Source organism: Pistacia vera, unplaced genomic scaffold (assembly GCF_008641045.1).
Source record: "Pistacia vera cultivar Batoury unplaced genomic scaffold, PisVer_v2 Contig225, whole genome shotgun sequence".
Classification (NCBI taxonomy): domain Eukaryota; kingdom Viridiplantae; phylum Streptophyta; class Magnoliopsida; order Sapindales; family Anacardiaceae; genus Pistacia; species Pistacia vera.
Window position 1 is genome coordinate 785,764 of NW_022196030.1, and position 22,074 is coordinate 807,837.

A 22,074-nucleotide genomic window follows, 5' to 3' on the forward strand; every position below is an offset into this window, starting at 1 on the left:
GGTTTTTTAGAGTGTTTGTGTATTTGTTAGTTGTTTACATATTTTTTCAGCCACTTTCCCTACCGACGGCCACCAAATTCCCTACCCCCAAATCGCACCAACCAATTGCTCGACCTATTTCCCCAACTAGCAACTAGCCAACCTACCACCAATACCTTGATGCACACCCACCTCCGTCGCACTTCCTTGGTCCCTGTTCAACACATGATATGTGCACTCCTACCTCGTTGACGTACTACCAACCATTAGTGTAGTCATTTGCTCAACCTGGTGTTGTGTTTCGTTTGCCAGTGGTGTTGGTGGTGTGGTGGAGTTCAAGGTGGAGAGGAAGGGTTGGGTTGTGAGAAAATTTGAGATGTGGAGGGTTTTGAAATTTTACTAATTTGGGGGAGTCAAAGAGAATAAGGTTTACTATATTTTGGACAAAAAGACATAAATACCCTTCAACTGTTACATTAAATGATTTTTTGTTAATCCAAGGGTGGGAACATGTCGCTTACTCATAAGGAAATCAGGTAAAACTTTAGAGATAGAATGGCAATATTCATTTCTTATTTGTTATTTCTTTATTTCATTTATTTTATTTTTGTATAAATGTAGAATAAAAAGAGTATAATTGAGGTTGGGTTAGGATACGCGTCCACCCACCCAACACATAAAAGAAAGAACATAGGCATCATTTAATGGTTACTTAAGACAATACACCCACCACCAATTCTCATATACATAAATATTTTGAACATACTGGACCATTCCAACAATGATTGGCAGGAGAGATTGAAATATTCGTCTACACGTGTGACGTTGCTCTGGCCTTTACTTTAATGAACACGAAACAGTATAATAATAAAAGCAATGTCTCCATTAACAACAATAATCACGCTTATTAGTTTTATTAAACTTTAATTCGGTGGGTCAATTCTAAATTCAGCTAGTAGGAGAGAGATACGGGATGATGATAATGATGATGATGGTCAATCATGTCCGATGGCATGTACATATCTAGTATATGGGACCCACACGGATGATCAAATCATTGACTTCAATTTCAAGGTTAAAGGCCTGATCAAAGGGTGGGTTCCACATAACTTGTTATGATCATCATCATACATTCATTCATTCATTTTTATTTTTATTTTTAAATTTTAATTTTATGCCCTTTACTTTCACTCTACTCACGACTGTTCACCTTACAACCTTATAATTTATAAATAGGTCTCTCGCAGCTCACAACTATACGCCCATGGCCCATGGGCCTCACTTTGCCCCCGCTCCTTGTCTCCTCTTCTTCTTCTTTTTTACTATGTCTCTCCAAATTGCCCTTAATCTACTCATTAATATTAAGCAAACCATTCTTTATTAATTCATAATTTAATTAAGCCTTTCATTGACATTATTGAAAAATATATTATCTACTTAACTTGTGTTACAAGGTCAGGTTTTTATATTGTTCTTTTTCTAAATTGATACAAGTTTATTGTTCTCTAGTATAGTGTATAATAATTTTAGCACCGGCGATCAGGGGCAGATCCAACTCCTTTTAGGTTCAGATTTAAAAAAAAAAAAAAAAAAATTATTAATATATAAGCCCACAAAAAATTGTTATTAATATATATACATAGACCCACCCTAAAATTTAAAAAATGATAACTATTATTCATATATCTAGGTCTGCAAAAAAACTTGTTATTAATATATACATTTCAAACCCACATCATATTAAAAATTCAAAACTTTCTCCACTATTTTTCTCTACGACTCCACTTGCTTTTTTTTATTTTATCTTCAAAATTATTTACTCTCTTATTCTCAGTTTCCCTTTCTCATGCTATTTGCTCTTAAAACTTTTGAAGACTGAAATTGTTGAAGCTTTCACTACTCAAGATGTTACAATTATCTTTGTTTTCTGTTTTATCAGTTTCAGGTATATGTATTGCTCATTTCAATTTAGTTTATTTTAGGGTTAAATCATACTTATTTTTTGGAGGTTTTTATTATCATTTAAGGGAAAAATACATAGATCTTGTGAGTTTACTTTATGTTTTGTATCTAAAAATGAATTTGCTTTCTCAAATTAAAACCTTAACTATATTTTAGAGAATATTATTCTTCATCTTTCACCCACCACTTTCCTATATTTCAAACGTCATCGTCCAGCTGCTCAAAATTATTAAAGAAATTTGAGTTACTATCTATGTTTATATCAAGAAAATTTCTCCTTTTTTTTTATTAATTCATATTAAAAGTCAATACATCGTTGACTTGATTTAAGTTTTGATTAACTTTATCTTAGGCTGGGTCTGATCAAATTCATGAAAATTTATATTATAATCTTTGAAACCCAAAAATAAAATAAAAAATTAAAAGAAATTTTGCTCAAGGTTTACTCAATACATTTACTTAAAATTTTGCTTCTCGTAAAATTATTCAAGCAGAAAAGTATTGTGCTATTACATTCTTTTCTCCCAGGTTCTTGATATTGTATAATTATAATAATTTTTTTTCTTAAGGTTTGGTATTTTTTAAAGTTTTCACTAGTTGTTTGACAAACAATACCGGAACCACACTTAGAAAAAAAAAATTGCGGAGCCGCAGAGCCCCCACACCACCCCCCCGAGCAAAAATAATGGATCCGCCACTGGGGGCGATGAACTTTTTTGCTTTTGAATCAATATATCTCTTTATCCTACTCTGGTTAACGACATCAGATAGTTAGTTTTGAAGTTGTGAAAGACAAATTCAGTTTGTTATTTAAAAAAAAAAATCCTGACAAATAAATTTGTACATCGGTTTACTTGTTTTTAGCATTTCAAGCTTTAAACTGAGTAGTTAGGTTTGGTTTATTGGATTATATTCTACTTTGGAAAGCATATTAACAAGAGATGCACTAATAATAAGAAAATTAAAGTTTCATTGGGTTTATCGTTTAACTAGTTATTAGAATCGTATCTGAAAACTAATATGAAAAATATTCAAATCCAAAAACATGCTTTTTTTTTTTAATGAATTGTTGGTTAGAATTGGGAGATCAACCAAAACCATTAACATGAACTAAATGCAACAAACAACACATGATTAGTGATTAATTATGGATTAGTTGCATGGTGAGTGGATAAAAAAAACATGAAACTCAAAACAAAACAAAGGTGGTAGTAGTAGTAGTAGTAGTAGTAGTTAGAACAAGTAGTAGTTCCTAGGATAGGATAGGACAAGACAACTTTTGATTCTCCAAACTAAGAATTCAACTCACCCAACTTTTGTTTTAGGTGAAGATGCATAATGTGAATTAAGAAAATAGGGTTTGGGTATTTTATTATTAAATCAATTAGAGGGTGTTAGAGCTTTATCAAAAGAGTTGAGCAGGAATAATCAAATATGGGCCCAAAGCAATAATTTGAATGGAACTTCTTCTCTTTAATTGCTTTTTGGTTAAGATATGAACATTCCTCCTTGATTAAAGTCCTATTTGAACATCTCAACTAATCTTCAAAATTATCTTCTTAATTTGATGACTAAGATTAAGACATTACTTATTAGTTTTCTCATCTTGTTAAATTCAGATTAATTAACATAATCTAAGAGTAGGTAAACATGCAACTATTGAAGTATGTCACCATTATTTTTATTTTTAAATTATGTCCACATTTATGTTAAACAGATTTCATACTGACGAAAGAACGAAGAATATTATTTTAAAAATATCCCAACATAATAGTATATATATATATATATATATTTTTTTTATAACTGAAGTGTTCGAGCAAGTTTACGCGCATCTTAATTAATCTCTTAGAATCCTGAAACTATCGACCGAGTAAGAGTTTCAGTGACTACCTTTATTAGCAACTGATGAGGGATTTAAACTCATGACCTCTTGAGTAATACACCCAATAGTTTCTATCAAACCATTCGACCATCTAGAGATAGTTTATAATAATATATTTTTTTATTACTCTGTATATCCTTTGTTGGTTTTTAGTAAATTGAAGGGTATATTTAGTATTAAAATTTGAAGTTTAATTCATAATGAATGAACTTCCCAAGAAAGAATATAAAAGCAAATCACATTTGCCGCCTTAATTAGAAAACTAAAAAAAAAAAAAAGAAAAAAGAGATAAAGTGTAAGATGAAATCTTAGGACAAGATTCGAAAATTTTCAAATCTCAAATTTACTCCGTGAAGTAACGCCGTTAACACCGACGGGAAACAAGCACGGAACACTTGTATAAAAACTAAGCTATTACTATGTAAATTTAATATATTTGGCCCACCCTAAAAAAAATATTAATGGACAAAAATAGTAATGTATAACAAATTTTATTTTGGCCCACCCTAAAAGAATTCCTGGATCCGCTCCTGAGCCCAAATTGCCCTTAATCTACTCATTAATATTAAGCAAACCATTCTTTATTAATTCATAATTTAATTAAGCCTTTCATTGACATTATTGAAAAATATATTATCTACTTAACTTGTGTTACAAGGTTAGGTTTTTATATTGTTCTTATTCTAAATTGATACAAGTTTATTGTTCTCTAGCATAGTGTATAATAATTTTAGCACAAGCAATCAGGGGCGGATCCAGCTACTTTAAGGGTTAGATTTAAAAAAAAAAATTATTAATACATAGGCCCACAAAAAATTGTTATTAATATCTATACACAGACTCACCCTAAAATTTAAAAAATGATAACTATTATTCATATATCTGGGTTTGCAAAAAACTTGTTGTTAATATATACATTTCAAGTCTACATCATATTAAAAATTCAAAACTTTCTCCACTCTTTTTCTCTACGACTCCACCTGCTTTTCTTTATTTTATCTCCAAAATTCTTTATTCTCTTATTCTCAGTTTCCCTTTCTCATGCTATTTACCCTTAGAACTTTTGAATAATGAAATTGTTAAAGCTTTCACTACTCAAGGTGTCACAATTATCTTCGTTTTCTGTTTTATTCGTTTTAGGTATATGTATCGCTCATTTCAATTTAGTTTTTTTTAGGGTTAAATCATACATTTTTTTGGAGGTTTTTATTATAATTTAAGGGAAAAAGAAATAGATCTTGTGAGTTTATTTTGTGTTTTGTATCTAAGAATGAATCTGTTTTTCCAAATTAAAACTTTAACTATATTTTAAAGGACATTATTTTTCATCCTTCACCCACCACTTTCCTCTCTTTCAAACATCACCATTCAGCTGCTCAAAATTATTAAAGAAATTTGAGTTACTATCTATTTTTATATTAAAAAAATTTCCTTTTTTTTTATTAATTCATATTAAAAGTCAATGCAACGTTGACTTAATTTAAGTTTTGATTGACTTTAGCTTAGGTTAGGTCTAATCAAATTTATGAAAATTTATATTATAATCTTTGGAACCCAAAAATAAAAAAAATTAAAAGAAATTTTGATCAAGGTTTATCCAACACATTTACTCAAAATTTTGCTTCTCGTAAAATTATTCAAGCAGGAAAGTATTGTGCTATTACATTATTTTCTCTTAAGGTCTTGATATTGTATAATAATTATTATTTTTTCTTAAGGTTTGGTAGTTTTTAAAGTTTTCACTAGTTGTTTGACAAACAATAGCGGAGCCGCACTTAGAAAAAAAAAATAGCGAAGCTGCAGAGGCCCCCTAGCAAAAATCCTAGATCCGCCATTGCAGGCGATGAACTTTTTTGCTTCTGAATCAATATTTATCTCTTTATCCTACTATGGTTGAAGTTGTGAAAGACAAATTCAGTTTGTTATTTAAAAAAAAAAAAAAAAATATCTTGACAAATAAATTTGTACATCGTTTTACTCCTTTTTAGCATTTTAAGCTTTAAACTAAGTAGTTAGGCTTGGTTTATTGGATTATACTCTACTTTTAGAAAGCATATTAGCAACAAACACGCCAATAATAAGAAAAATAAAGTTTCATTAGGTTTATCGTTCAAATAGTTATTAGAATCGTATCTGAAAACTGATATGAAAAATATTCAAATCCAAAAACATGTTTTTTTTTTTTATTTTTTTTTTTATGAATTGTTGGTTAGAATTTGGAGATCAACCAAAACCATTAACATGAACTAAATGCAACAAACAACACATGATTAGTGATTAATTATGGATTAGTTGCATGGTGAGTGGATAAAAAAAACATGAAACTCAAAACAAAACAAAGGTGGTAGTAGTAGTAGTAGTAGTAGTAGTTAGAACAAGAAGTAGTTCCTAGGCTAGGATAGGACAAGACAACTTTTGATTCTCCAAACTAAGAATTCAACTCACCCAACTTTTGTTTTAGGTGAAGATGCATAATGTGAATTAAGAAAATAGGGTTTGGGTATTTTATTATTAAATCACTTAGAGGGTGTTAGGGCTTTATCAAAAGGGTTAAGCAGGAATAATCAAAGATGGGCCCAAAGCAATAATTTGAATGCAACTTCTTCTCTTTAATTGCTTTTTGGTTAAGATATGAACATAACTCCTTGATTAAATCCCCATTTGAACACTTCAACTAATCTTCAAAATTATCTTCTTAATTTGATGACTAAGATTAAGACATGACTTATTAGTTAACTCATCTTGTTAAATTAAGATTAATTAACATAATCTAAGAGTAGGTAAACATGCAACTATTGAAGTATGTCGCCATTATTTTTATTTTTAAATTATGTTCACAATAGTTACTTCTAAAATATACAAAATTTGATTTGTTTACAAAAAAGTAAGATTTATGTTAAACAGATTTCATACTGACGAAAGAACGAAGAATACTATTTTAAAAACATCCCAACATAATAGTATATACAGTGGCGGATCCAGCCACTTTTTGGGTGGGCTATGGCCCATCTTCAAAATTTTTTTTTTAAATATTAATATGTAAATTTATATATTTTGGCCCACCCTAAAAAAAATATTAATGGACAAAAATAGTAATGTATAACAAATTTTTATTTTGGCCCACCCTAAAAGAAATTCCTGGATCCGCTACTGAGTATATATATTTTTTTTATAACTGGAGTGTTCGAGTAAGCTTACGTACACTTCAACTAATCTCTTGGAATCCTGAAACTACTGGTCGGGTAAGAGTTTCAGTGACTACCTCTATTAGCAACCGATGAAGGATTTGAACTTAGGACATTTTTAGTAATACATTCAATAGTCCCTATCAAACCATTTGGTCATCCAGAGATAGTTTATAATAATTTTTTTTTTATTACTCTATATATCCTTTGTTTAAAAAAGATAAAAGAAAATTATAATCAGAGCATGGTTTTTAGTAAATTGAAGGGTATATTTAGTATTAAAATTTGAAGTTTAATTCATAATAAATGAACTACCCAAGAAAGAATATAAAAGCAAATCACATTTGCCGCCTTAATTAGAAAACTAAAAAAAAAAAAAAGAAAAAAGAGATAAAGTGTAAGATGAAATCTTAGGACAAGATTCGAAAATTTTCAAATCTCAAATTTACTCCGTGAAGTAACGCCGTTAACACCGACGGGAAACAAGCACGGAACACTTGTATAAAAACTAAGCGATAGTGTGTAACAGAAACAACAAACTCACAGACAAAAACAACACAGCTCCATTGCCATAATCCACTTCTGCTTTCTTCACAGATCCGACGCAAACCGTGAGTAATTTTCCTTATTTTTGCCATTCTCTATCTCTCTTTTCTAACTCTTGATCTGTTTATCATTTCCTGCGTGTAATGTACCTTTAATCTTTCCTGCATTCCTTTCGCAACCGATCTGTTAATGTTGTTTGTTTGCTTCTGGGATTTGTTTTTTGCCTTCAAATTATTTTGCTTTTTTTTATTTCTTATCATCGGAAGCTTTGTTTTGTTGATGGGAAATTTTTTGAAAATTTGATACTGTTTTAGCTTTGTTAAGGTCAAGTTTCAAGCTTGATATTACATTCGTAGGAGTCAGAAATTTCATCTTTTTTAAATGTTTTCTGCAGTATTGTAAGTGAAGATATCCTGGGTCAGAATGGGAATCAGTTTTCATTTTTTGGAGTCGTAGTTTTGAATTTTGATGCTTTTATTTATTTATTTTTTAAAGTGGGATTTTTCTTTTGCTTTTTATGTGTTTTCAGATAAATAAGTGAGCTCTTAGCATGGTACATGTTTGTTTATGAGTTCAAGCTCAGGATGTGTCAATTCCTTATTGCACAAAATTTTATAATTAAACGTGACCAACTAAAGATTGGGTGGTTTCTAAACGTGACCAACTAAAGATTGGGTGGTTTGAATTTTGAATCAATTCTGTAGTTGGTGATGTCTCCTTATTTTTAAATATATACTCAGGAAAGTTTTGCTTCATTTTTAATACCGTTTCTTAATTTTGGTTGTGTCTTTCTTTTTTCTTCATTGGAACTAAACTCGATTTCTTCTTGTTTGACTTTGTCCCCACATAGTTAATATATTGCTTTTTAGATTATAATCTGGTTGTTTGGTTGGAATTTTATCATGATTATTGGTTTGAACAGACTCACTTCTCTAATTATTCTTCTGATTTATTCTCCTTTATCTGTCTTGACCTTCCGGTTTTCCGAAGGAAAATGATTCTGTTTGCTGCTGCTTTTTTCTTCTAGAATCAACAAAATGTTTTTCAAGCCTGTTAAAGCCTTTATGGTTCATTTCCTTAATATTTTCTCTTTTCCACATTGCCTTTTTGTTCGGTCAAGCTTGAATATCTTTTATTAGTGCGGTGTAACCTACTACTGCCTTCAGCAAAATCATTATGATGTTTAGTTGCCACTAAAATGAGTTTTACTTAGTGATTCCTTTTGTAATTATAATGAAGTGTTGTTCTGGAAAAGAGAAACCATTTGGTACATAGCTGCAAGGGCCCAGGATATAATTCAATGAATTTTTGCAAACTTGACATTTATTCGCTACTAGTAATTGATAAAAGATACCAAAAAATATTCTCTTTGCCTGGTAAAATATGATAATTGCAATTACTCTTATTTTGAATTAGAAGTCAGTTTCCATATGTTTCTATCATATCTGCCACCTTATTATTAAAACCAATTCTGTGAGCACCCCAAAGACTTAATTCTTTCTCATAGGAAACACATGGCTCTCCACAATAGTAATTAAGGAAATTTATTGTTCTCCCTTGGTTTTTTGTTTCTGAAGTTTCATATTTGGATGTTCTGCTTAATTTCTTGTTGCCTTTGATCTGAAGTAATTTGTTGTTTTATTCAGTTTATAAGGTCATAGTGATATCAGAATTTAATGAATAATACCATCATAACCTTAAGCGTTTTACATCCACAACACCCATACCCAATACGCATGTTTAGTAGTGGCTCTAAAATTAACGCTGTGAATTCCTCTTTCTTGTTCATTTTGTTCTTCAACTAAAGTTTGGTGCTGGCTCTAGCTAAAGTTTTATGTCCTCCAGTGTGGAAGGGCTTAGTTAAACCCTTAGGACAATAGACTTCGTCATGAAGGCTTTCTCTAGTCTTGCTTAAACAAAAAATGTAATGAGCTGTTGTGGCATTTCTTTGTCCTCCTTTGCGGTAATACCCTACTTCTACATTGTGTCTCTTGTTGTTTAAGCTTATAAATATGAACTGGCTTCTATAAATAGTTATTTTTTCTCCTTTTACTGGTTTTTGTTTCGGCAATAGATGACATAAACATATAAGATAGTGAGTTCAGAAGGATTTTATCAAATACTATTGAGCTCAAGTATTTGTGATACTATGATTACTACTTATAAGAGTATGCTTAGTTATTCTTTTTCCTCATTGCCTTGAAAATAGAGGTTGTCTTGCATTAGCATGATATTGGACCATCTAAAATGGCCATGATTCGAGAGATGGTTACCGTACATTTGGTACAGAGATCATTTGTGACTGCTGAAAATGTTCCAAATTTGATATAACTTTGACATCTAAATTTCTTTGTTGCAGTGCAATGGGGATAGAAGTTACCGATGTTTGTATGGACAAGGAAGCTGATTGTGTCATAGTTTATTCAAATGGTGTTTCCCATGATTCTGATCATGAAACAATTCCCAATCATCATGATGGTGTGGGCTCATATGGTGATGGGAATCCTGAACAACAGGGTGTGGAAGAGAGCACTGAAGTAAAAGAATATGAAGTGAAGGTGTGTACTACTGAAACCTCAATTGAAATATGTGGACTTAATCATATGGAAAAAAATAAGGAGGAGCAGAACATAGCAAACTCAAATCTGGAGGCTGGCTTGCCAGAGGAGAAGGTCAAACCAAAAAATCTGAAAACAAAGGAAAATAATAAGTCACAGGTAGCTGTGAAACATGCATCAAAAGCCACTTCCGGAAATATTCAGACGAAACACACTATTCCAAAGCCATTTTCCCTGGCAACCGAAAAGCGCGCTTCCAATGGAGCTCGTCCTTCTGTGGCTGAACCGTATGCTGCCACTGCTGTGAATAAATCATCTAATGCGAATGGTGTGCGTAATCCAAACACAAAAAAGAAGAATCAGGTGCTTTCCTTTAATAAATAATCTCTTCTGGCAACTGTAACACTGATGTTAACTGATTATTAATTAGATTGGTTTTCTGAACTTGATGCTTGTTCTCTCAAGATAACCAATTGTGGTAAAGTTAAAAACTTGACTAACAAAGCAAAATGAATCTCATGGCAGTGCTATGAGCAACTTGTATTTGCTGTCTAATTGTAAAATTTTTCATTTGGTTAAAAGTTGTATAAACTCTTACTTGAAATCATAGAGTTGACAAATTCAGGATGATGTAGTTGTTTATAACTGACCTATTAGCTTTGTTTGTTTGGTTGCAGCCACCTATGGTGCCGAGGATACCATTGCAACCCAAGAACAAGAAGCATCCCGATGAGGAAGATTCTTGTTCTGTAGCTTCCTCGTATCCTTTTGCCCCCGGGAATTTTAGTTTGATATCTTATTCTTCTATACATTCTTCTTCTTTCTATTGCCTCTCCACTCTCTCTCTTTTCAAAATTGATCTTATCTCTTGACTATGCATAGCACTGCAGCATCTACACGGACTATTAAGTCCAGGATGACTGTTGCAGCAGCTCCTGTGTTTAGATGTACAGAACGTGCTGAGAAACGGAAGGAGGTACTGACTTTATGAATATATTCCGTGTGAAGTTTATACTTTGATTTTTCATATGTAATGTGTTTTATCTATTATGTTGCATTTTTCAGTTTTATTCAAAATTAGAGGAGAAACACCAGGCAATGGAAGCTGAGAAAAGCCAAAGTGAAGCAAGGACCAAGGTATGGCTCTCATGTAAATTAGGATAGTTAGAAATCTCTCTTTCTCATGATTTTTAATGGAAATTAATTATCTTGCAATTCTTACTTTGTCTTCACACTATTAGTTATGTTGGCTGCTTTGAGTCAGATGATTCTGACCCATCTTGTTACTTTGTCCTTCTTGCAAATCTTAATATTTGAAGGAAGAGGGAGAGGCAGCTATCAAGCAATTCAGAAAGAGTTTAACGTTTAAGGCGAACCCAATGCCAAGCTTCTACCATGAGGGACCACCACCAAAAGCTGAACTGAAAAAGGTAATGCATGGATTTGTTTGGTTCTTTTTGTCATAAAAAAGTCTAGGATTCTAAGAGGCTATTCAAACCACTTTATCCTCAAAGCTGTTGAGAAAATTGGACTTATTTACTGATGAACAGAAGTAAAAAAGGATACGTGTAGGGTTCATCTATTAGAAATTTATTTTCTCCTATATTTATTAGCTTAAATTGTATTTTGTTGCTCTGGATGTATGCCAGATGCCACCAACTCGTGCAAAATCACCGAAGCTAGGACGAAGAAAGAGCTGTAGTGATGCTGTCAGTTCAAATCAAGGAGACAAAGTGAAAGGAGCTTGCCGTCCGGTAAATCGTCACAGTGTTGGTGAATACTTCGAAGAGACCAACAGTGTTGGTTTCACAAATGGAAAGGATTTAAGTGACATCCAGAATGGTCATTCCAATTATGAACTCGATGAAATTAATCATGTGGAAGAGATAATTCTGCCCTTGGTAAATGGGCATAGTAATGCAAACATTGTTGATGCCCAGTCTTAAATTTCTGGTGAGAGGTCTTTATTTTCTCTTGTTTTCTTGTGACTGCTCTGAAGAATGTGCATTTTACTGTGTTTAAGTTGCAAGGACTTGTTGCATTGTTTGTGTAATTATGAAGTGTAAATTTTCTGTAACTTATATCAATTTATATATAAAGAGTCTATTTTGCAGTAAGCATTGTTACTTCTCTTTGTACTTCTGTCTTATATTTGAATAATCTCACTGCTAGAGGAAACCTATCTCAGTTTAATTCTATATTTTGAATGCATGGAAAAATATTGCACAGGTTTTTTCTTCCTCTTGCTTTCTTATGACCTTGTCCACATATTGATTTTAGGCTGAGTTTGAAAATGATATATGATTGAGAAGTGGTTGTCTGGATAGAAACAGCCTAGGACCATAATGATATGTTTGGGACTCATCTGATGCAGTGATGTTATCCAAAACGGTACTTCTATCATTGGTACCAAAATGTTTGAAAGCCATGAAGATTGTGTACTGATTGGTCGGTTTGTATGTTAGTGTGCAACAAGTATTTTTTGGGCTGTTTGGTTACTTTGTCCACAGAGGAGGTATAAAGTAAGAGACAGAGGAGCCCACTAATTGTGGTTTATTATGGTGGAAATTGTGCTTTGATGGAATATAATCACTGTTTTCAATGTCTATGGTTAGCTGCTTAAAAGAAAGCTCTTAAAGCAAAAGAAAAAGATGCTGGTAGAGCGTAAAGAACTTATTGTTGCGCTACATTAGTGGTTAAACAGCAAAAGATAACTTTTGGGCAGACCATGTCTCAATTTTACAAACAAAATTTGTTAGTCAAAAGGATTCTGGCTTTAGATTGGGCTCTCCTTAGAGCTCTTGTGTTTTCAATGCATGTCTCTAATCTTTGATTCTTTACATTTGTATTACCACTCGGTTCTCTATCCGAGAATAGTTTAGACTTTGACTGTTGATGCATACATTTAAGCCTTAAGGGTCTCCAAGTTCTAAATTTTAGTCCTTCACAGTCTATGGCTGCAGTAGTCTACAGATAAAAGGCCTTGTTTATCCTTTTAGAATGAGCATATCGATCTACCAATGTAGTATTTGGAAGAAATCTATGCAAATTGGCTGGTTAAGTCAGTTTTCCAAAACGACTGAATCCTCTTCAGCTACTTCAGAGATGCTTAGTTGATCCCAAGACTCAAATGCTTTTAGAAATAAGCAAAATGATTTGGTTAGCTGCTTTAAATCAATCATAAGTTCTACCAGGTCCACCATAAGTTGAGTAAGGCTGAAGATACATCATACATCCAATATGCTTGTACTGAAAATGAAGTAGAATTCTTGACCCAGTTTTAATCATTGTTCCACACTGTCTAAGCAAGAAGAAAAGAACAATATTTACTCAACCCCCTTTGTGTAATTGAATTCTTCACCTGTTTCAAGACATATAGACAACATGCACACTATGAAGAAGGTACCTACCAAATCATATAAGATTCAATTAACACAATCGCATTTATTTGATAGGAACATTTTTTTTCTTTAAACTTTATATCAATGTTGGGTATGATAAAGCTGTAACAGGCCAACCTGTATATCTTTCCATATAAGCTAGGAATCAGACCATTTGGGGTTAATGTCTCTCATTGATGAAGCTTGTCACACCTCTCACTTCTCCCCTTTTTTTTTTTTCACAAGTGGGAAGCAAAAAGAGACACCCTTTAAACTTATTGCTACTTTCATTTTTTTTAGCACTAATCCTGTAATAAACATCAATTTCTCCAAGCAATTATCATGTCATAAACTCTTTGATAAGATTGTTTCATCATACCAGGGGCATTAGCAAAGGCACGTGTCCTTGTTTTGTTTGATGAATGTAAGGAGATCAGCCAGCAGGTAATACTCAAAGAGAGAGCTTTAATTTTAATTAGTTACTAAAAGAAGCTCTTGCTTTCACCCTCAGTATTGCACCAGTCTTCTTACGTTTCAACTCTTTTTATAGTTTTCAATCTAAAGCAATGATCAATTAATTATAATTCTTGATACCATTTTTTTCACCAGACGGCATTAGCAATGGCATCTGTCCTTCTTTAATGATTTTTCATGAATCATAAACATATATAGATTAATGAGAGAAAGTTACATGAGAGAAAGTTAGCTGAAAGAAGCTCTTGCTTTCGCCTCCAGAAATTGCACCAATTTTCTTACGTTTTAACCCATATTTATTGCTGACAAATGGTCTTCACTTTTCCTCTACCAAAACTATAAGTTAATTAGCTAAAGTGTGTATGGTTGGACACTATATTAGAAGCCTAAAAGATTTGGTAAAAATGATATAAATATAAACTCAACCAAAATACAATATACAGGTAGACTGAATCAGATTCATACTTTGAGTTGTTGTGTAAAGCTAATTAGCTAGCACAATGGGAAAAACTGTAGAAAATGGAAGTCTGTGTCATCTGACCCACGTAATCATACTCAACTCACCCTCGCATATATAAGGGCCCTTCAAAAACAATGCATGGCCAAATCAATATCTCACACGAAGTCTTCTCTCTCAATCTATTTCTCTCTCTTTTTTCTCCATCTTAAACAGTTGAGGGGAATGCTGTCTGGTTCGAGACCATTCATCATCTGAATGATCTCGGACCAGGCTTCATTCCCCCCAACGTAACTCATCAAATCTCTGATAAAAGCTACCCCTTCCTGCATGTATAGATATATATATCTCATCAAATGGCTTGATATTCTCCATCCAATAAGGTGTTTGATATTCTTACAATTACCAGCATGTTTTGAATTATATATATATTTTTATGTTTTTCGCATCAACCCATAGTTTGTTTTTCTTTGTATTTGCAGGTGAAGGTGTGGCTTGAAGAGAATAAGGATACATGTTACTCGATTAATTAAAGAAAAACTCATTGGAATCTGAAATCAGGTATATATATATGTGTGTGTGTTATCTTCTAACTTCACATTAACGGCAAATTCACTTTTGATGTTCAGTACTCTAGAAACTACAATGTAGTTTTAATTGATTCTGTTCAGTTATGTTCTTCATAACCGAAATTAATCAAAACACCTTGGTTTCTACAAGGAAATTCTAGGCTAAGAGATCAGGCATTCATCTTCATATATATGGAAATGGAAGAAGTGTAGATTGTTGTTACCATATTGATTATATAATTTATCTTGTTCATTACATAGGGCGAACAAATTCATGCAAGATGCCACGAGATCAGTGTAAGCATAATAAATAGAAATTAACTACGAGCAGTTCAAGCGTTGAAGATTTCTATATACTTTTTGATGATTAGATAATGGAGCATTAACAAACCATTGACAAATGTTCTGGTTAAGAGTACAAAGACAATATTATTAGTTTGAACGTTCTGCACTTTGCTGTCTTCGGTTTTACCAAATTCGTTGAAAAACAGATGATGGCCTTGTTCTGAGTGTGAAAATCTGACTGAAAAGGGAAAGAAAAACAAAAACAAAGTAGTATGTTGTGTGTTTTTCTATCTTTTGGGCGGTTGAAATTGGGTTTGCTTGTGGAGAGTTGCAAAGAATATAAGCCAAAGGAAAACTTTCACTTTAGTTGCATCATGCATGGCATGAGATCAGATTCAGAAGAAGTACACCATACATACCCCATATCAGAAGTCTTAAGGTTTGAATTGAATTGGTTTTAATGCCTCTTTTTTTTTCTTTTTCTGCCTAAGACTGCCATCATAACCACCTCCTTAGTCTTGGCCAATTCTTCACCTTTTAACGCCATGTGGGTCAGATTCTTCCCCCAATATCTGCATGAAAATCCCTATTTTGCTAGTTCATCCCACACTCATTACCTTTCACATCTTCGTCAGCCAGTCAATATTTTTATATTTTATATACATTTCTCCATGCATTATTTCAAATTGCTTCTAGCTGTTTACCATTACAAAATTAATGCATTCACATGTAATTTCCAAATAGTTGAACGTCTACTTCTTTCTAAACTTATGTAAATATAATATGCTTTTGATTATGTAGATGGGAAATCTTCCTTTGTTTGGTTTGGGTTTGCCGCTTATAATGTTAGATGAGTAGCATCCAGCTGGGTATTGGAGAAATAATTAATGAATAGGTATAAATAGTTAATCAAGGTGGTCCAAATACAAAAATAATTTGATGGGATGGGAATATGATCAATTTTTAATCTAAGTGTGTTAAACATGATATTAGAGTGAAATAGTGGGGATTTTTGTGCATAAGGTCAATGGGGAAAACTTGGTCGGGCCCTTGTTTGACCTAAAAAGATTGATATAATCTTCTTCTTTTTTTTATGTCTAGGGTCCGAACCCATTGAAAACCCTACAAACCCCGTGTTTCAAGTAAGCCACAAATATGGTAGGTGATCGCAAGGTGATTCGAACCCAAGAAGTCAATAAAAAGAGTAAACCTTCTTGACCGTCAGACCAACCCCTTGAGGTTAATATAATCTTCTCAGTTACATTCCGTATGTTTTATGTACCAACTCTTCATTCAATGTATTTCTATTCAATATTTTATACGTAATTCCAAGTTTTAAACAGATTTGGAATGTGTATCTATCATATAGCAATGAAACAAATGAAACTTTTCCATAGATTTTTGAAACCATAATATATCCGTACATTATTAATGATAAGATAGAAATGAAAATTGTATTCGGTTGAGGGGATACCAAATAATAGTACAAAGGTGTAGTGTATTGGTGAGAGATGTTCCATGGAGTCAAAAGAGAAGAGCGACATCTTGAGTATGTGTGACAAAAAGTGATTCCTATGCTCGATAAAGCCATCTTGAAATTTTCTCCATTTTAGTTAGTAGAGATTTTGATTCCTCCTCTCCCCTTATTACTTTTTTTTAAATTTCTCTAAAGCATTCAACACCACACCTTCTAAAAACTTCCTTTTTCTCCATTCTTTTCTTTATTTGTACACAATTATTTACCAATCAAACCACATCATGCTTTTTGCCTAACACCAGCTTGGGCTTTGTCATGATAAGTCCAAGTTGAAAGCCCAAATATTAAGGCCTATGGACTCAAACTCAAGCCCAACAACAATCTGGATGATGTCTAATTGTCCATTAATGAATTACTGCTGGTAGTTGAACCGAATTTTGTACCATGAAAAAAAAAAAAAAAAAAATACTGCTGGTGGTGATCATGGGTTGGAAGGCGCGACTAGTGGTGGCCGTCGTTTGGAAGGCGGGGCCGCTGGTGTCTAGCAAGGCTGGTGGTGATCATGGGTTGAAAGGCGTCGTTGGTGGTGGTCATCATTTGGAAGGCAGGGCTTCTGGTGGTCGTCGTTTGGAAGGCCCGGTTGTCGTGTGGCAGTCAGCTAGAAGGAGCGGCTGGTGTGGTGGTTAGGGTTTCAAATTTTGACAGAGAGAGATTTGTTTAAGGCAATTAAAAATTTTGATGGTAAGGGTTTGTAAAATTTGAGAGGGAATTTGATTTAGGGTCATCCACAAATTTGAAATTCTATTTTATTTTTTTAAAATTTTTAGGGCATTAAGTAACATGACCCATCAATAACGCTAGAGATACAAAAAAAATTTACAATGCGCAGAAACTGAAAGAAAGAGTGAATACAAAAAGTCAAATTCTTCATATTCACTCTTTCATTCATTTTTTGTTATATCATTTTATACAGAAATCTCATGACTCATATGCCACATAGCATTGACATGACATGTCATGTTACTTTGTACAAACTCTAAGAGAGTTCGTGCGTATAGTCTTATTAATTTATGTTACACTTCCAAAAAAAATCTTACAAAGATCTTCATACGATGTGATATGACAAAAAATAAATGAAAGAGTGAATATAATGAGTTTGACTTTTTGTTTCATTCTTCATTCATTTTCTACCACTTCACTTTATATGAAAATGTTTGTAAGATTTTTTGTAATATAGTATTATTGTTAATAAATTACTACTGGTAGTTGAACCAAATTTGTACCATGAAGTATATACAATCATACACTTAGACCTGGTAAACGGGCGGGCTAGGCTGGGTAGACACAGGTAAAACGGGCACAAGTCGAATTTTTCTATGGGTCAAGATATGCATGACCCGTACCTACTCGTGCGGGTACGGGTCGACCCATGGGTCACCCACATATAATGGCATTTTATGTATTTTTTTATTTTTTTATTTTTTGCAGGTTTTTGTTATTTTTTCACTGTTTTTTGTTGTTCAAATTGCATACCTGAAGATGTAAATTGTATTGATTTAAAAACTTGGTATAAAATTCTTTTATTAAGCTTTCATAACTTGGTTAATTTGATTAAATAAATGGATGATTAAATTAAATTTGATTAGATTTTCATCAAACATCATTAATTCATTATCAATATTTTTCATATTTATATCAAACTTCACCATATAGAATTAGTAAGCACTAAACACTAAGCATACATAGTAATTACTAATTAGTAAACACTACACATATAGAATTAGTAAATAATGGTCAAAACTCAATGCTCACAGTCCAAATAATGGTAGTTAAATGTATTGTCTTGTTTGCCTAAATCGTTTGCCAACTTGGTGAAAGCGTTTACCTCTGAAAGTGACTATTGTTGTTGAGAGTTAAGCGACGTCGGAGTGAGATAGAATGAGAGTGAGAGGAAAGCAAAAGCTATTTCATCGTCGGCCTTGGTTTGGGAGCTACCGTTCATCGACGTGACAAGGTGAGAGAGTTCAGACTGAGCTAAGATTCGCGTCGGAGCAAAATGAGAGTGAGAGGAGAGCTACAGCTGCTGTTATTTTGTCAACGACGGCCTAGGTTTGGGAGCTGTCGTTCGTCAGTGTGAGTGAGCTCAAGAGAGTTGAGAGTCGCGTCGGAGCAGAATGACAGTGAGAGGAGAGCTGCAGTTGCTACTGTTTCGTCGATGGCGACCTGGGTTTGGGAGCTTCCGTTCATCGGCATGAGTGAGTGTGAGAGAGTTGAGATTGAGCTAAGAGTCGCATCAAAGCAGAATGACAATGAGAGGAGAGCTGCAACTGCTACTGTTTCGTCGGCGACGACCTAGGTTTGGGAGCTATCGTTCATTGGCGAGATTGAGTTGTGACTGTGGCTGTGTGAGTGAGCTGTGACTGTGGCTGCGTGAGTGAGCTGTGAGTGGTGTGCTGCGTGAGAGAGTTGAGTGTGTAGTCTGACTTAGTTGCGTTTAGCTTTAGGGTTTGTTAATAAATTATATTTAAATTTTTATTTTTTTTTAATTCAATTGCGGGTACCCGCGGCTATTACCAAACCCACTCGTAAATTTCACGGGTGGGCCAAGTACGGATAGTTGTGAAACGAGCATTTTAGAGGGATACTCGTACTCATCTGTTAGGTGCGGGTACCTGTTTACCCCCACGTCTGAGCCTTTTTTGCCAGGTCTATATACAGTGCCGTTATTATTTGTTAACTCCGTAGTAGGACATATTCTAATATATTTATTACTAATATAAAATAAACAACAAAGCAACAGACACCGAAAAATTTGCACTGAAAATGTGTACCGGCCTACGTGTACCAGGCGCCTGAATTTTTTAACAATTTTTTTCTAGTGAACAGTCCTCCATCAAATATGGACGGCCGTTCACTCACATGGACTCCCGTCCATATTATATGGACGGGGGTCCATATACCAGGGATGGGCGTCCCCATTTAAAGGACACCCGTCCATAAATAAAATACAATAAAACAATTTTATAAACATTAGGGATGGCCGTCCCTTACGTTTGGACTGGCGTCCGTAATAAATGGACGCCCGTCCCTTACGTCCTTGACCCAAATATGTGAAAAAAAAAAAACTTTAGGGACGCCCGGCCGTCCCTTACTTTTTGACGGGCGTCCATAAGAAATAGACGCCAGTCCATTATTTTGCTTTTACAAATCAAGAAAGAAACTCTTTGGACGGCCGTCCTTTCATTGTGGACGGGCATCCGTAAGTAATGGACGCCCGTCCATAGTTTATGGACACACGTCCATAGTTTAGGGTTGGACGCCCGTCCAAAAGTAATTATTTAAAAAAAAAAATTAAAACACTGGATGGCCGTCCATAAATGGTGGACGGCCGTCCCTTCATTGTGGACGGGCGTCCATAAGTAATGGACGCTTGTCATTCTTTATGGACGGCCGTCCGTAAGGGTTGGGCGGCCATCCCTTATGTAAAGGACGGCCGTCCCACCCTTATGGACGCCCGTCCATAAACTTAAGGACGCTCGTCCTTTAATGTAATTAAAATTTAAAAAAAAAAAATTAAATGTTTTTTTAATAAATTTTTTTTGTTTATTGCGAATAACATTAGCTTCTCCAATATGCTTCTCCAACAACAAGCGCCAAAATTCTTCGAGCGAAAGAAAACCAGCGCCAAAATTCGTCGTCCCCTTTTGCTTCATCGTTGCGGTCTGTTCTTCGCCTCTGTGTTGCGTCTGCATTCCTCAGCCATTTCTTCCTGCAACAAACGTTTTTTCCTCATTTTCCAGCTACCGTGTGAAGAACGAAAGCTATAAACTTTTCATCAAACCATTTTTTACAGTGGAAAAGGAGATTAGAAAGATTTGTCCAGGTTATTAACCGATTTTTATATAATTTATTCATTTATTTAGTTTTTTACAGTGGAAAGGGAGATTAGAAATTTGTCTAGGTTGTTAACCGATTTGTATATAACTTATGCATTTATTTAGTTTTGTATTATATTTTGGATTGAATATATGTTACAATAGAAAAAAACTGATAGAGAAAATTTGTTGGTGATTGTTATGAATCAGATTTCGTGAACGTGAACACTAGTATTGGATTTGCATTAAATTATAGAATATGGAAGAGTCTAGTTTGCCTCATTTCAATGATGTTGAGGTAAATTGTGCTCGAAACCTTAACTTTTTCGTTAACATGATTTTAAATTTATTGTATCGTATTGTTTATTTTGATGTGTTGTATTAGTACATTCTAATTTTATGTATTATAAAACTATTAAATTAGGAAAATGAACGTGATGAATTAGAAGATATGGGATATGCAGAGGAAGAAGTAGAGCCTCATATTGGAATGGTGTTTGATTCAGTTGATAGTCTGGTGAAGTATTACAAACGGTATGGTAACAAAATGGGATTTGAAGCAATGATACGTACGTCAAAGAAAGGCGAAGATGGAGAGATGAGATATGTGACAGTGGCATGTTCTTGTTCTGAAAAGGAGAGATGTAAGTCCAAAAATACCTTGAAAAAACAATCTGTTGCCAAAACAAATTGTAAGAGTCGGATTCGTGCAGCTTTGAATGGTGAATGCAAATGGGAAATTAAATCAGTTGTACTTGAACATAACCATGATCTTACAAGTCCGACAAAAAGAAAATATTTCAAGGTTAACCGAACGATACAACCTTACGTGAAAAGGCGACTTGAAGTTAATGATGTGGTTGGGATTAGACCATGTTAAAATTTTCAGTCATGTTCAGTTGAGGCAGGAGGTGTAGAGAATTTGACGTTTCTAGAAAAAGATTATAGGAACTACATTGAAAAAGTGAGAAAGTTACGACTTGGATTTGGAGATGTTTCCACAGTACTTGAGTATTTTAGGAAAATGCAAAAGGAGAATTCAAATTTCTGGTATATGATTGATGTAGATGAAGAAAGTCGATTACAGAATATGCTATGGGTTGATGCTAGATGTAGGGCTTCATATAAAGAATTCGGTGATGTTATCACCTTCGACACAATGTATCTGACGAACAAGTATGACATGCTATTTGCTGCTTTTGTGGGGGTTGATCATCATGGACATTCGACGTTGTTAGGTTGTGGATTAATTTCTCATGAGGACACTGAGACATTTGTATGGCCATTTCGTTCTTGGCTTGAATGCATGGATGTTGCTCCTAATGGAATAATCACTGATCAAGATAAGGCCATGCAAAATGCAATTGAGATTGTTTTCCCTGGTACAAGACATCGGTGGTGTTTGTGGCATATAATGAAGAAACTGCTGAAAAGTTAAGGGG

At 33.7% G+C, this 22,074-nt stretch overlaps 1 protein-coding gene and 1 long non-coding RNA gene across 3 annotated transcripts; both read left to right on the top strand.

Annotated features, from left to right (window-relative positions):
* The first annotated feature begins 7,487 nt into the window (after positions 1 to 7,487).
* LOC116130826 (protein WVD2-like 3) lies at positions 7,488 to 12,232 on the top strand. The gene is made up of 7 exons (XM_031416504.1): positions 7,488 to 7,622; positions 9,917 to 10,478; positions 10,793 to 10,875; positions 10,998 to 11,091; positions 11,181 to 11,252; positions 11,435 to 11,545; positions 11,765 to 12,232. Exons 2-7 carry the CDS (start codon positions 9,921 to 9,923, stop codon positions 12,059 to 12,061), a joined length of 1,215 nt encoding a protein of 404 aa, XP_031272364.1. The 5' UTR covers positions 7,488 to 7,622; positions 9,917 to 9,920; the 3' UTR covers positions 12,062 to 12,232.
* A 2,532-nt stretch (positions 12,233 to 14,764) lies between these two features.
* LOC116130796 lies at positions 14,765 to 16,497 on the top strand. Of its 2 annotated transcripts, none has more exons than XR_004128130.1 (3): positions 14,765 to 14,809; positions 14,909 to 14,987; positions 16,082 to 16,198. It is a non-coding gene; the product is annotated as an uncharacterized LOC116130796 (long non-coding RNA). The 2 variants fall into 2 exon arrangements; XR_004128131.1 differs by lacking the exon at positions 16,082 to 16,198 and adding an exon at positions 16,382 to 16,497 and having other exon boundaries at positions 14,776 to 14,809.
* Positions 16,498 to 22,074: the final 5,577 nt, after the last annotated feature.

Bases quoted from the DNA above. Each gene is read 5' to 3' on its own strand.
- LOC116130826 (XM_031416504.1), top strand. From the start codon at position 9,921: ATGGGGATAGAAGTTACCGATGTTTGTATGGACAAGGAAGCTGATTGT. The intron at 10,479-10,792 runs GTGCTTTCCTTT...GTTTGGTTGCAG, and splicing joins ACACAAAAAAGAAGAATCAG to CCACCTATGGTGCCGAGGAT. The intron at 11,092-11,180 runs GTACTGACTTTA...TGCATTTTTCAG, and splicing joins GTGCTGAGAAACGGAAGGAG to TTTTATTCAAAATTAGAGGA.